This window comes from Hemitrygon akajei, chromosome 4 (assembly GCF_048418815.1).
Source record: "Hemitrygon akajei chromosome 4, sHemAka1.3, whole genome shotgun sequence".
Classification (NCBI taxonomy): domain Eukaryota; kingdom Metazoa; phylum Chordata; class Chondrichthyes; order Myliobatiformes; family Dasyatidae; genus Hemitrygon; species Hemitrygon akajei.
The window spans coordinates 186560012-186576241 of NC_133127.1; the positions used below are offsets into that span (position 1 = coordinate 186560012).

The 16230-nt window shown below is 42.8% G+C and overlaps 1 protein-coding gene across 2 annotated transcripts in view; it reads right to left on the reverse strand.

Moving 5' to 3' along the window:
* Positions 1 to 1686: 1686 nt before the first annotated feature.
* The window catches only part of mxra5a (matrix-remodelling associated 5a), an 83099-nt gene continuing 68555 nt past the window's right edge, over positions 1687 to 16230 (reverse strand). For both annotated transcript variants that reach the window (XM_073044232.1, XM_073044231.1), the window contains exon 7: positions 1687 to 9946. In XM_073044232.1, coding sequence (XP_072900333.1) covers positions 8041 to 9946 — 1906 coding nt within the window. In that variant the 3' untranslated portion in view covers positions 1687 to 8040. The remainder of the gene's footprint in view (positions 9947 to 16230) is intronic.

A 16230-nucleotide genomic window follows, 5' to 3' on the forward strand; every position in this document is an offset into this window, starting at 1 on the left:
AACCAACAATTTGCAAGACAATTGTGCAAAAAGCCATGAGCGATCAACAATTGGCAGAACTTCACATGCGCAAACGTCATAAATCAAACTTAAATGAATGTTAACATATGAAGTGACTCAATAATTATTACAAAAGAAGGACAGCAGGAAAGACCATTAATGGATGTTGTACAGGGATGGTTAGGGTATTATATTTGAGTGAGTTCTGTGGAGAAGCTGAATACCTACAGGAAAGAAGCTTTGGAGATGATGTGTAGTCCTGGTGGTGATGGACTTGCAGCATTCCCCTGATGGAAATTTGTGCGGAGCAAATGTGGAATGATTTGCCAAAGAATGTGGTTGTGTCAGGTACAATAACAACATTTAAAAGATAATTCATCATCTAGGAGCTTCACTATCAGGGACGTGCTCACTTCTCTTTACCACCGTTGGGGAGGAAGCACAGGAGCCCGGAGACCCATGCTCAACAATTCCGAAATAGCTTCTTCCCCTCCATCATCAGATTTCTGAAAGGACCAGGAATCCATCAACAACACATCATCATTCCTTTTTTTTTGCACTATTTATTTCATGATTTATAGTAATTTTACATCTTGCACCTGCTGTTGCAAAACAACAGATTTTCCCATCAGGTAAGAAGTTGGCGATAATAAACCTAATTCTAATTCTGATCCTTGGCCAGCCACATGAAAAGGGAAAGTTTACAGGGATAAGAGGCAGATAACCATAAGAGAATAAGACAAAATATGGGGAGAGAAATAGTCCATTCAGCCCACCAAGCCTGTTCCGCCATTTCATCGCGGCCGATTTACTATCCCTCTCAACCCCGTTCTCCTGCCTTCTCCTCATAACCTTTGATGCCCTTACTAATCAAGAACCTAACAACATCAGCTTTAACTATACTGAATTACTTAGCCTTCACAGAGATCTATGGCAATGAATTGCACAGATTCGTGCTAATCTCTGTTCTAAAGAGATGTCCTTCTATCTGGTCCATGACTTCCCAACTTAAGAAAATATTCTCTCCACATCCATTCTATCTAGGTCTTTCAACATTCGATAGATTTCAATGAGATTTCGCAGCCCCCCTCCCCCATTCTTCTAAACTCCAGCGAGTACTGGCCCAGAGCAATAAATGGTCCTTATACATTTACCCTTGCATTCCTGGAATCATTCTTGTGGATCACCTCTGGACCAGCTCCAATTTGTTAGATAAGGGGCCCATACTGCTCATGATACTCCAAGTGCAATCTGACCAAAGCTGTAGGTAATGGGACTAGTTTACTAGGAGATGTTGGTCATCACAGTCAAGGTGGGCTGAAGGGCCTGATTATATTTCACTCAATGACTCTATGAGCATAGTCAATTCCTCCAGATACTCAACCCAGCCTGACAAAGGGAATTGGACAAATGATAGTTGTAATCATCCTCTCCACTTGTGTCAGCTATTGTTGCTCCTTTTCAGGCCTTGTGGTGAAATGGGCGGCATTTTTAAAAATTGTTTCCTTCAAGGCCGAGTTGCCAGCTCAATGCTCAACCCCGCCCAGGTTGAAAGTGTGCAAGGACCTGGCTGGATTCGAACCCGGGACCATTCGCCCCTGGGTCCGGCACTGATGCTACGTCACCACTGACCAGTGATAGCATCAGCTACGTCCTTTGAAAAACGTGCATTATACCAATCATGCATTTTGTGGTAAAATAGTCTTTATTACAAGATGTACAGTACATTGAATTAACATTATAAACATTACTATACATCAGTGGACTCTGCTCATACGTGCTCTCTGCTCCAGCAGCACCTTGGTACTAGAAGTATCTCTTTGAGTGCAACATTTATATTTTTAGCTTTTTGTAGAAAGGTCTAAATGGTTGAAAATGTGACATTTCTCAGGTGGGCCAATATGTGTATCCAGCTGGGATGTGATGGAAATTTCCTACGATGAGAGGGTGGACAAACTTGGGTTGCTTCCGCTGGAGCGGCAAGTTCTGAGGGGAGAACTGATGGAGATTTTGAGATCATTATAAGATTATGAGAGACATTGATAGAGTAGGGAGATAATATCTTTTTCCAAGAGCTGAAATGTCGAATACCAGAGGGCATACATTTAAAATGGGAAGGAGCCATTTCAAAGGTGATCTGAGGGGCAGGTTTTTTTACACAGAGAGTGGTGGGCCCCTGGAATGCGCTGTCTGGGCTGGTGGTAATGGCAGAAACATTAGAGACTCTTAAGAGGTGTTCAGATAGGCACATGAATGTGAGGAAGATGGACGGATATGGACATTGTGTAGATAGGAGAGATTAGTTCAACAATTGATTACTAATTTAACTTCTTTGGCACAATATTGTGGGCCGAAGGGCCTTTTCCTGTGTTATACTGTTCTGGTCTACATAATAAAGATAAAGTGACATCCGCTGCTGTATCGCTCAGCCTTTACTAAATTATTCCCACTGCAAGGCTCGTTAAACAAAGACACTGCCTGGTGCAGAAATAATCCTCACAGACCAGCGCATCACAGATTCCTCGCGTTGTCTATACTGTAGTTGGCTCTCTGTAGTGTGTGTGTGTGTGTGTGTGTGTGTGTGTGTGTGTGTGTGTGTGTGTGTGTGTGTGTGTGTGTGTGTGTGTGTGTGTGTGTGTGTGTGTGTGTGTGTAGTACGCACTTTGTATGTATGATGCAGTATGTTATCGGCACAGATGTACGGTGAGGATGTATGAAACGCACAAATACACTCAGCAACCACTTTATGTATAGGTATGCCTATATATGAATGCAAACATCTAATCAGCCAATCCTGGGGTAGCAACTCAACGTATAAAAGCATAGAGATGCGGATGAGGGGTTCAGCTGTTGCTCAGACCAAACATCAGAATTGGGAAGAAATGTGAACTAAGTGACTTTGCCCGTGGAATGGTTGTTGGCATCAGACGAGGTGGTTTAAGTATCTTAGAAACTGCTGATCTCCTGGAATTTTCATATAGAATTTAGAGAGAATGATGCAAAAAACAAGCAAAAAAATCCAGTGAGTGGTAGTTCTGTGGGGGAAATGCCTTGTTAATGAGAGGTCAGAGGAGATTGGCGAGACTGGTTCGAACTGACAGGAAGGCAACAGTAACTTAAATAACCACATTGTACAACAGTGGTGTGCAGAAAAGCATCTCTGAACACACAGCGCGTCAAACCTTGAAGTGGATGGGCTACAGCAGCAGAAGACCATGAATATCTACTCAGTAGCCACTTTATTAGGGACAGGAGGTAACAAAAAAAATAGCCACTGATTGTAGTGGATAATGTGTGGGCAATTGTGCCACATGTTGACTGTGTGATATGTATGCCCGTCTACACAGTGTGTGCCTTTTGTACTGTATCTATCTAGGTGTGGTAGACTGCGATTGGGGTGACGTCAGTGTTTTATTTTACAATTTTACTTTATCAACCAAACTGACAGCGAAACAATTGGTGGCAAAGTATAAAAAAGACACCGAGACCTCTGCAAGGCTCATCAACCCCAAACACATGTACCAAACTTCCACTGAAGTAATTTATAATTTGATTGCTCAGGTGTTAATGGCCACACAATCACAGAATAACCACCTCTGGTTGATCTCTTGGTGGTTTGAACCTCATGTTGGGAAGAAACTATAGCTGACAAGGATGATATTCAGTAATCATCGTTTCTGGACTGAGAAGGTAGCCTAGGAAACTCAGCAGATCGGGTAGCATCTATGGAGAGAGGGAGAGAGGGAGAGAGGAAGAGAGAGAGAGAGAGAGAGAGAGAGAGACACTCTGTGTGTGTGTGTTTTGCTCTAGATTTCCAGCATCTGGAGAATCTCTTGCGTTAATGTAATTTAGGAGTTTATTTAGTGGAACTAAGTGACTTGCGAAGCTACTTGAGAAGGTAGAAGCCTTGATGTAGTGTAATGTCATATTAATTGTAGATCAGGTTGCAGGTTTTATTCTCCATGGACATAGGTGATTTTGCAGAATACCACACTAATTACGGTCACTTTTATTGATCCATTTTTCTCCCTGATGTTTTGAACGTATTATTTACATTCACAAACTTATTTTCCCCAGATCAAAGATCTAGCAGCATTACCCCTGAAGCAATGTGGCTGATTTTAAGAGATGTGAATTTGTTTACAGGATCTGGAAACAATCATCAGGTCAGTCGGCATCTGTGGAAAAGGAAACACGTCATAACTGGAGAGAAAACAGGTCAGTTCCAATTTCCAAGGTTGGGGAAAGGCAGAGAATCATTGCTCATTACACTGTGACCCTCAGCTTCCCATTGCCTGGTGCTGTAATAATGGGCAGGCTATTTTGGTGCCAGAATTGAAGCGTTTCTTCCTAAAGGCACCATCCATCATTAAGGACCCCCATCACCCCGGACATGCTCTCTTCTCATTGTTACCATCAAGGAGAAGGCACAGGAGCTGAAAGACAACACTCAATATTTAGGAGCGGCTTCTTCCCCTGACCATCAGACTTCTGAATGGACAATGAACCCATCTACACTACTTCACTATATTTCTTTCTATTTCGTTTGTTCTTTTTTGCACTTCTTATTTAAATACATATGTATTATCTTATTGAAATTTCTATTTTGTATTATCTATTGCAATGCACTGCTGCCACTAAACAATAAACTTCACAGCACATGCCAGTGATATTAAACCTGACTCTGATTCTCATGTGTGGCGACACTAATGGGCAGCTCCCAGCGCATTCATAGGTGTGCTAGTTGTTAACACAAACAATGTATGTTTCGATGACATGTGATAAATGAATCTGAATCTGTACCTAATTCTCTATTTCTCTCCGACTCTGAACCTATCCACTTGTGGCCGCCTACACTGTTGCAATGTTGCCAACAATCTTTTGAGGGAAAATACTTCATCTTAAGTCTATTGCAGTTTCCTGAACTGATTATCAGATTTTCTTACTTTACAGATCTTAATATTTCCATATGAACAGAATTAGGTTATTCAGAACTTAAGCCTTTCTTCCTGCGTACAGTAGAACTTTTTCTACCTGTAATTCATTTATAGTTTTTGGCTCAGATTTTCTCTCTTTCTACTTGTATACTGTGTACTGTTGAACATTTTCACTTCCCATGACTAACCACGGACATAACCATAATCTGCCTCTCACTGGTTTCACCCCATCAGAGATATTCCCTTTGTTCTCTCCCATCTCTCACCCACTTTCTTTGTAACTGAAAGGACTGCTTTGCTTACTTTCCCACCTTTGACCAAGGATTTTGGATTTGAAACTTTAACTATGCGCTCTTTTGCACAACTGCTACCCAGCCTACTGTGTGTTTCCGGCATTTTCTGTTTTTATTTCCATTTTCCAGTACCGTAAGTTCTTTATTCATCAATTGCAGGACCTAAGTGTTGCTGGCAAGCCCAGCCATCTCCTCGTACTTGAACTGAGTGGATTGCTGCATCATTTTGAGCACTTTGTTGTGGACCTGTGCCACACACTACATAAGGATGCTAATCAGTGATTGAGATTGAAGCATCAGATGAGAATTTAGGGCATTTCTCAATTTATTGGGAATGAAAGGGTTAATGCATTTGATGGTTTTGGGCCAGTACTTGCTTGCATTTAGAAGAATGGGCAGGGTGGGGGGGGGGATCTCACTGAAATCTATCGAATATTGCAAGGCCTAGATAGAGTGAACGTGGAGAGGATGTTTCCTATAGTGGGCTAGTCTAGGATCAGAAGGCACAGTTTCAGAATAGAAGGATGTCCCTTTAGAATAGAGATGAAGAGGAATTTCTTTCACTGGAGGGTGGCAAATTCTGTGAATTCATTGCTGTAGAAAGCTCTGGAGGCCAAGTCATTTAGTATATTTAAAGTGGAGTTTGATAGATTCTTTATTAGTGAGGGCATCAAACTTTATGGGGAGAAGGCAGAAGAACGGGGTTGAGAGGAATAATAAATCGACCGAGATGGACTCAATACGCCAAATGGCTGAATTCTGCTCCCATGTCTTATAGTCTTACTATATTTTCACAGCCAGTTGCAAGTATTTGGAACGCACTGACTAAAAACGTGAAGAAATATTCACTGAATTTAAACAGTACCTCAAAGATCACTTGAACAGCCATGAGCTGTAGGTATGTGGCCCAAGAGCTAAGGTGTAGGATTAATCAAAACAGCACATTTTATTGGACCAATGGCCTTATTTTGTATCAAAATACTTTGCTTAAAGGATAGTAGATGTAATTTCCAAAGGGACTTAGGAGCAACAGTAAGCTTTGCCATTGTTTTGTGAATTTGTGAGCCATAACTATTGCTATTTTGTCCTTCATAATGGAATTAAGAATTTTTTACTGCAATTTTTATTGACCTGCTGTAGTGTTATCTTAAGAATAGTTTAGCAGTGATATGGCCAATTAATACATTCTGTTTCAAGCCTTGGCCAACCATTTCAGCACAGACTAAACCTTGCTGGACACTGTAGTATTGTGGAATAGTGGGACAGGAGCCAAACTAAGTTACCGAGCTCAAAATTAAAGCAGATATCCCTGTCTTTAATAATGACCTAGCACTTACAGGAAACTTACAAGCTATTGGTGCTTTAATTTATTTACATAGCTAGTGTAGTGGAAGTGGTCATTTGCAATTTCAAATTCTTAATGTACAATAAAATTAATTAAAATATTCAATCTTTATAAATTGGTTTGGCCTCATTTGTTTTTTTTTGCACTATATTTTGGTATGGTTATTGGATTTTTGGAAAGAGTGAAGGGGGATGGAAGCTGGAATGGTAGGATTCATTCAGGTGGAAACATTAGGAGAAACATGAATCTCCTTGAAACAGTGAAAATTAAAATAAGATTGATTGAGGGTGTTCAAAATCCTGAAGGGATTTAGCAGAGCACATAAGGAAAAACTGGCATGAGGATTTCCTTAAAAGCAAGGGTTCCCAACCTTTTTTAATGCCACGAGCCCCTACCATTAACCGAGAGATCTGTCGACCCCAGGTTGGGAACCGCTGCTTTAGAGCATCTGGAAAAGAAGCAGAGAGCAAGGCAGCTCTATAAAACCCTGGTTAGACCATACTTGGAATATTGAATTGGTTTCTGGTCACCTCATTTTCGGAAGGATGTGGAAGGATTAGAGAGGGTGCAGAGCAGATTTACCAGGATGCTGCCTCAAATTAAACAGCATGTCAGGTTGATCCAGTGAGGGTTTTTCTCTTTGGAGTGAAGGAGGATGAGAGGTGGCTTGGTAGAGGCGTACAAGATGTTAAAAGGTGTAGACAGAGTAGAGACTTATTCCCAGGGTGGAAATGGTTGTAACAAGGGGAAATAACTTTAAGGTGTTTGTAGGAAAGTATATGTGATGCTGGATGTAGTTTTTTTTTAACAAAGAGTGGTAGGAGCATGAAGCATACTGCCAGGGTGGTATTAGAAGCGGATGGATTAGGGACATACTCAAAATGCTGGAGGAACTCAGCAAGTCTGGCAGCATCTATGGAGAGGAATGAACATTCTACGTTTGAAAAGGAAAGAAGCCACAATAAGAAAGTGGGGAAGGAGGAGGAGTACAACCTGGCAGGTGATAGGTGACTACTTGATAGACACATGCTGATAGAAAAATGGAGGGCTATGTGGGAGAGAAAGGTTAGATTGATTGTAGGGTAGGTTAAAGTGTCAGCACAACATTATGGGCCAAAGGGCCTGTTCTATGTTCAATGGGATCTGTAGAGTGATAGTTCTTAGTCTGAGGAGCTGGATGCTTGGAATTACCTAAACATTTCACACATATTGTAGTTCAAATATTCCTTTCCCTTGACCCAATCCTTTAAGGCATAAGTTAGTATATATGTGCACAACTGGTATCTAAAACAGATTTCAGACTGAAATCATTTGTGAAAAGATTGAAGCAGTATCTTGTGCATTTTCTGTGAAGGTCACTAAGGACAGTGTGCCATTTCATAACTGGTAGTGTCCACTGCAAGTGGGGAGGCAGCCATTCGGGCATTTCATTATGGAGAAAAAACAATTTGAAAGAAACTTTCCTTTAAAAAACGTGAACATAGGTTATCTTGGAGTCACTGCCCAGCAAGTTCTTTGCAGTGCACTTGTAAAATCCAGTGTCTCTGTTGGAAGGGTTCTGGACAATGAGCGACCCTTGAGGGTGGAGGAACTTGTTGCCAATCAGGCGAGCTTGGAGCGTTGCCGTGAGCCGAGTCCGGTCCGGCAGCTCCCAGCTTATTTCCGCTCTTGGAATCCCCATGGCCATGCAGTTCAGCTGGACCGAGCTGCCGTGACGGGCATAGGTCACCGGCGCTGGTCCGTTGGTGATGCGCGGTGGGTAGGCTATGACAATCACCGCCACGCTCATCAAGGTAAGGCCCAGCTCACTCACCGACTTGCAGGTGTAGGTGCCCCTGTCATACACCGAGGCCTCGTGGACGATCAGGGACCCGTTCTGCAAGAGTGAAAAGCGGCCTACGGATTGGGGTCTGCTCAGAACCACCCCGCTGGGTAAAATCCAGGATAACTGAGGCAGGGTGCTGCCTCCACTCATGCAGTCAAGTCGCATACTCTCTCCAGGTAAAACTTTGATCAGGTTCGTGTATCGATTGCGTATCTCCGGATTGTGTCCAATCTCCAAGGTGACAAATCTCTCCACAGAGCCTACTGTATTCCTGGCGATGCAGCGATAAGAACCAGCCTCTGTGGCGGTAGGGCTGCTGATGTGTAGTGTGCCGTCTCTAGCGTGGTACATCTTTGGTAACTGCTGACCAGACATCAGTTTCTTTCCATTCGGTAATATCCAGGTTACCTCCGGGGTGGGGCTCCCCCTGGTGGAACAGTTAAGGTTAACGCTGTTGCCGATCACAATGGCGACCCCAGCGTTCAGTGGGTTGGTAAATGAAGGCTTCTCCAGGTTGCTCTGCACTTCCAACTGCACTGTGAGCCTCGCCTCACCCCCTTCATTGCGAGCAATGCACGTAAACTGGGCTCCGTCCGACAGCTTCAGGCTCCTGATGTCCAGGGTGCCATTGCGGTGTACCTGAATTCTATCCCCATGGTACGGCGCAGTCACAATAATGTTCTCGGGCAGCACCCACATAACCCGCGGAGTGGGTATGCCTTCTGCTCTGCAGTCAATCAGCTTGCGGCTTTCCCTCATTGCTGTGTCCTTGACTATGATGTTGGAGCTCGTCCACCCATTAATGCTTGGGGGTTCAATAACTACTCGCACGGTGACGATCCTTCTCCTCTCCCCAGCTGTGTTTCTGGCTGTGCACGTGTAGTTCCCGCCATCTGACCTCTGAACCTTCTGTATGAACAAAGTGCCATCAGTGCCCAGTTGGTACTTCGACGAGGGAAAGATCAACTTGTTAGTTGGAGAACGCCAGGTGACCCAGGGGGTGGGTTCCCCCTTGGCTTCGCACTTCAATGAGGAGGTATCGCCGTACGGCACCTCAACAAGAGAGGGGGCGTGACCCTTGAAGGTCGGAGGCTCGGCCAGCACCTTCACGTTGACTTTCATCTCATCCTTGCCGATCTGGTTGACAGCGTAGCACGTGTAGTCGCCTTCATCCTTCAGGCCAACCTCGTTGAAGTAAAGGGTACCGTTATCAAAGACAGTGTACCTTCGCATCCTTGTTCCACTGTCATCTGACTGCATGACACTGTTGACCATGGTGCCGTCCGGCAAGCCCCACGAGATCTCAGGATCTGGTAGCCCCGATGCTATGCAATCAACTTTCAGGTCTTTACCATACATCACCTTATGGTTGGCATCTTGCTTGTATTCAATCTTCGCTGGTTTCATCATGACATTGACCTTAAGCACCATGAAGTCATCCCCCATGTTGTTTCTGGCGATACACAGGTAATCACCTGCATCTTTGTCTGTTACATACTGGACCATGAGTGTGCCATTGTCAAACACTTTGATTCTCTTGCTGTAACTGCAAAATAAACCAGAGTAAGAGTTGGCATTGGTAACATTATATTACAAAAACATATATCACAGAACACTATAGCATCGTATAGAAGCTTCACACTGCAATGTTGTGGCAACTTTTTAACCTAACCTATGATCTATCTAACCCTCTTACATAGTCCTCCATTTTTCTTTCATATAAGATAGATTGAAAGCATTGCCATGGGGTAAATTTTATTTGTTGTATATCTTAGTTATGCAAAGTTGCCTTATAGAACGTAGATCATTACAGCACAGTACAGGCCCTTTGGCCCTGTAAGTTATGCCAATGACATCACGGCCATTGGTTGAATCAAAGGTGGTGACAAATAAGCTTATGGGAGGGAGATTGAAAATCTGGCTGAACGGTGCCACAATATCTTACTCAATCCCAGCAGGACCAAGGAGCTGATTATTGACTTCAGGAAGAGGAAACCAGAGGTCCATGAACCAGTCCTCATTGGAGGATCAGAGGTGGAGATGGTAAGCATCTTTAAACTCCGCCATGTTATCTTCTCAGAGGACTTGTCCTGGGTCCAGCACATAAGTGCCATTATGAAGAAAGCAAGGAAGCACCTCTTCTTCATTAGAAGTTTACAGAGATTCCACATGGCATCTAAAACTTTGACAAAATGCTATAGATGTGTAGTGGAGAGTATATTGGCTGGTGGCATCACAACTTGATATGGAAACACAAATGCCCTTGAAACAAAACAAAATTCTAAGCCTCCCCCCCACCACCTCCACCACTGAGCACATCTACATGAGCGCTGTTGCGGCCAAGTAGCATCCATAATCAGGGACCCCCACCACCCAGTTCATACTCTTTTCTCACTGTTGCCATCAGGAAGAAGGTACAGGAGCCTCAAGACTCACATCACCAGGTTCAGGAACAGTTATTACCCTCAACTATCAGGCTCTGGAAACAGAGGCATAATACATAATACTTCACTCGTCCCATCACTGAACTGTTCCCACAAACTGTGGATTCACTTTCAAGGTCCTGCTGGTCCTACTTATTGTACCGTTCTTTAGCATTATTTTTTTCTTTATTGTATTTGCATAGATTGTTGTGTTTTACACATTTTTTTTGTTTGCACTGGTCTTTCATCAATTTTATTGTGTTTCTTGGATTTACAGTGTAATCTCAGGGTTGTATATGATGACATGTAAGTATTTTGTTAACACGTTTGCTTTGAAGTTTTGATCAATCTAACCCTTCCCTCCTGCGTAACCCTCCATTTTTCTATTATCCATGTCCCTGTCTAACAGCTCCTTGCATACCCCTAATGTATCTTCCGCTACACCATCTCTGGCAAGGAGTTTGATGCACCCACCACTTTCTGTATAAATAAATTACCTGTGACACACTCCTTATACTTTCCAAACAATCACCTTCCTTTGCATTAGCCATTTCCACTCTTGGAACAAGTCTTTGGCTATACACTTGATCTACACATCTTATCATTCTACACCTCTATCAAGTCACTTCTCATCCTCCTTTGCTCCAAAGAGAAAAGCCCTACCTCGCTCAGTCTATCTTCCTAAGACATGCTGTCTGATCCAGGCAGCATCCTGGTAAATTGTCACCGGTACCAGGGTGCTGTGAAAAACTTGCCTTGCATAGTCTGTGGTCCCAACGGAACAAGTTTTACCGCTCCAATTCTCCAGAGTATGGTTAGCTGCCACTGCACCTTTAAGGCTCAGACTGTCAATTATTGCCTGCTACAATCGTTCGTGGAAAGCCTGAACTCAGCTGAGCACTCAGTGCACAATCATAAGAGTTCCGTGTCTAGTACTACTGTTTGAGATGTTGACCTTGGATGTCATTTGTGTTGTCTTGTTTAACTATGTCTGAGTTAATTCGAGGTCATTCCCTGCACTTTGGTTCACCATCGCCCATAGCTCTCATGTTACACATGCTGTTCATGCAGATCAAATCGTTACACAGTGCAATGTAAAACAGTAACAATGCATAATCATTTCTTACAAAGCTAAACCCAATAAATGAATGGCAGCGATGCTTCACTACCAGATGAACTCAACGCCTCCTACGCCCACTTTGAAAGGGAGAATATAACTGCAGCTGTGAAGATCCCTGCTGCACCTGGTGACCCTGTGATCTCCACCTTGGAGCCCAATGTTTGGCTGTCTTTAAAGAGGGTGAACCCTCGCAAGGCGTTAGGCCCCAACGGAGCACCTGGTAGGGTTCTGAAAACTTGTGTCAACCAACTAGCAGGAGCATTCAAGGACATTTCCAACCTCTCACTGCTATGGGCGGAAGTTCCCACTTGCTTCAAAAAGGCAACAATTATACCAATGTCTAAGAATAATAATGTGAGTTGCCTTAATAAGTATCCCCCTGTAGCACTCACATTGAGAGTGATGAAATACTTTGAGAGGTTGGTCATGACTAGACTGAACTCCTGCCTCAGCAAGGACCTGGACCCATTGCAATTTGCCTGTCACCACTATATATCAATGCAGACACAATCTCAATGGCTCTCCACATGGTCAACCTGGATAACACAAACACCTATGTCAGGATGCTGCTCATCGACTATAGCTCAGCATTTAATACCATCATTCCCACAATCCTGATTGAGAAGTTGCAGAACCTGGGTCTCTCTGCAATTGGATCCTTGACTTCCTAACCAGAAGAACACAATCTGTGCAGATTGGTGATAACATCCTCCTCGCTGATGATCAACACTGGTGCACCTCAGTGGTGTGTGCTTAGCCCACTGCTCTACTCTCTATACCCATGACACTGTGGCTAGGTGTAGCTCAAATATCATCTATAAGTTTGCTGACGGTACAATCATTGTTGGTAGAATCTCAGATGGAGATGGGTACAGGTGCGAGATATACCAACCAGTGGAGTGGTATCGTAGCAACAGCCTTGCACTCAATGTCAGTAAGACGAAAGAGCTGATTGTGGACTTCAGGGAGGGTAAGACAAAGAAACACATACTAATCCTCATAGAGGGATCAGAAGTGGAGAGAGTGAGTAGTTTCAAGTTCCTGGGTGTCAAAATCTCAGAGGACCTAACCTGGTCCCAACATGTAAAGAAGGCAAGACAGTGACTATACTTCATTAGGAGTTTGAAGAAATTTGGTATGTCAAAAAAACACTCAAAAACTTCTATGGATATACAATAGAGAACATTATGACGGGCTGCATCACTGTCTGGTATGGGGGAGCTATTGCACAGGACCAAAAGTAGCTGTAGAGGGTCGTAAATTTAGTCAGCTCTATCTTGGGTATTAGCCTACAAAGTACCCAGGACATCTTCAAGGTCCGGTGTCTCAGAAAGGCAGCGTCCATTATTAAGGACCCCCAGGGAATGCCCTTTTCTCACAGTTCCCATCAGTTAGGAAGTACAAAAGCCTGAAGGCACACACTCAGTGATTCAGGAACAGCTTCTTCCCCTCTGCCATCCGATTCCTAAATGGACATTGAATCCATGAACACTACCTCACTTTTTAAATATATATTATTTCTGTTTTTGCACGACTTTTAATCTATTCAATATACATATACCATAATTTATTTATTTCTCTTCTATACTATGTATTGCATTGAACATTTGCTGCTAAGTTAACAAATTTCATGACACATGTCATGATTATGCAGAAAGTTTGAAGTTAATAACTCATCAGTGGTGATTGATAAGTTCGTAGCCTAAGGTAGAAGGAGATGAGTTATTAACTTCAAACTTTCTGCATAATCACTTGAAGAGTTGACCTGCATGTGCATGTAATGAGAGCTGTATAGTTCATTTCCTTCTACCTTAGGCCTCAAACTTATCAATCACCCCTGCTGTAGACACTTTCTGGAGGTCCAAGATCTGTATGCTCCACTACCGCTGGACTGTGTATAAATGTAGGAGGGGACTATGTTGAAAAATAAATAACCCACGTTTTCTAAAATTGACTCCTTCTACCTTAGGCCACGAACTTATCAATCACCCATCGTATATACAATCCTGAGATTCATTTTCTTGTGGGCATAATCAGTACATCTATAGAATAATAACCATAACAAAATCAATGAAAAACTGCAAAACCTTGGTATTTAACCATAGTGCAGAAGACAGCAAACTATGCAAATACAAAATTAAAAGAATACTAATAATAAATTTAAAAAACAATAAATATCGAAGATGTGATGAAATTGGTCCATTGGTTGTGGGAACATTTTAAAGATGGGGCAAGTGAAGTTATTCCCTTTGATTCAAGAGCCTGATGGTTGAGGGGTAGTAACTGTTCCCGAACCTGGTAGTGAGAGTCCTGGGGCTCTTGTACCTTGTTCTTGATGGCAACCGGAGAAGAGAGCATATCCTGGGTAGTGGGGGTCCTTGATGATGGATGCTGCTTTCCTGGAACAACATTCCATGTAGATGTGCTCAGTGATGGGGAGGGTTTTTACCAGTGATGGACTGGGCCATATCCATTACTTCTTGTATGAATTTTCGTTCAAGGGCATTAGTGTTTCCATACCAGGCTGTGGTGCAACCAGTCAATTAACTCTCTGCTGTGTATCTATTGAAGCTTGTCAAAGTATTAGATGACATGTCAAATCTTTGCAAACTCCTAAAGAAGTAGGGGCACTGCTGTGCTGTCTTCATAATTGCACGTAAGAACTCACTTTTGCCCTCTTAGATGGACTCTTGATTTCACAATCCACTTAAGGCTTTGTACCTCATTGTCATTCTCCACTGCACTTTCTCTGCAACTGTGACACTATATTCTGTATTCTGTTATTACTGTTCCCTTGTAATACCTCGACGTACTGACATGATGAATGATCTGTAGGGATGGCGTGCAAAGCAAAGTTTTTTTCCACTGCACCTCAGCACATGTGACAATGACAGACCAATTTAATTTATATTTTTCCAGGAGAAAACTATAATTTTTAGTATTAACACTTTTATCCATGCCTTGAGGTTTACCTAGATTTAATACAAAAACTCTTTATATAATGCATGCCACTTAACTGGAAAGGGTGAAGAGTAGATTCATGAGTAGGCTACTGGGACTAGTTATAAGAAGAGACAAGGTAGTCTAATTTGCTTTTCCTTTGAGCCTAGACGATACCTGCTAGATGTGTATAAAATGATGAGCGGTGGAGATATGGTGGCTGGTCAAAACTAGAGCGCCACAGTAATGTAGCGGGGAGTGCGACGTTTTGCAGCTTCGGATGCAAGATTGGGATTCAGTTTCAGTCACTGTCTGTAAGGAGTAAGTATGTTCTCCCTGTGACCACGTGGGATTGCTCCAGGTTTCCTTCCATATTCCAAAAGCATACTGCTTAGGATTACTGAGTTGTAGGCACACTACATTGGCACCTGAAGAGTGGTGACACTTGCCCAGCACAACCCTCGCTGATTTGACATGATACAAAATGATATATTTCACTCTATGTTTTGATGTACATGTGACAATTAGATCTAATCTTTAGAGGACAACAATTTAAGGCGAGGGGAGGAGGATTTAAAGGGAACCTGAGTGGAAATAATTTCATGCAGACGATGGTGGGCATAGGGAACGAGCTGCCAGAGGGAGCAATATGGGTTGACACAGTTACAATATACAGTATGTTCCCTTGTTTGCTTCTCTCTCCCATCTACCTCTGTTAAGGCCCATTAGAATCTTACAAAGTTGAATAAGGTCACCCTTCTTGTATTCAGTTATAGTCGCCTCATTATGGGACGGATATGAAAGCTTTAGAGATGGTGCCAAAGCAAATCTTATGAGGATAGGTTGAGCAAGCTGGAGTTTTTCTCTTCAGAGCAAAGCAGGACGCTAGACGTGTACAGTATATGATGATAAGAAGCATAGGTCAAGTGAACAGCCAGAGATTTTTTTTTCCTAATGGGAGAGGGCATAACTTTAAGGTGATTGGAGGGAAGTATAAGGGGCGTCAGAAGTTCAGTAAGTATTTTGTACTGAGTGTAGTGGGTGCGCTACCAGGTTTGGTGGTAGAGGCAGGTACGTTAGAGACATTTTAGAGACTTTTAGATAGACTTTTAGACTTGGATGAAATAAAAATGGAAGGGTATGTAGGAGCAAAGGGTTAGACTGATCTTAGAGCAGGTTACAAGATCAGCATAATATCATTGGCCAAAGGAAACTGAGAGGGCTTTCGCTGCAATAGCAGCAATGACTTGCAGGGTAGTATATGCTGACATATACAGCATGTACGTACTTTAGTAACAGATTTTCTTTTGAAATTTTTGAACTTTTTGAACAACACATCCCTCCTCG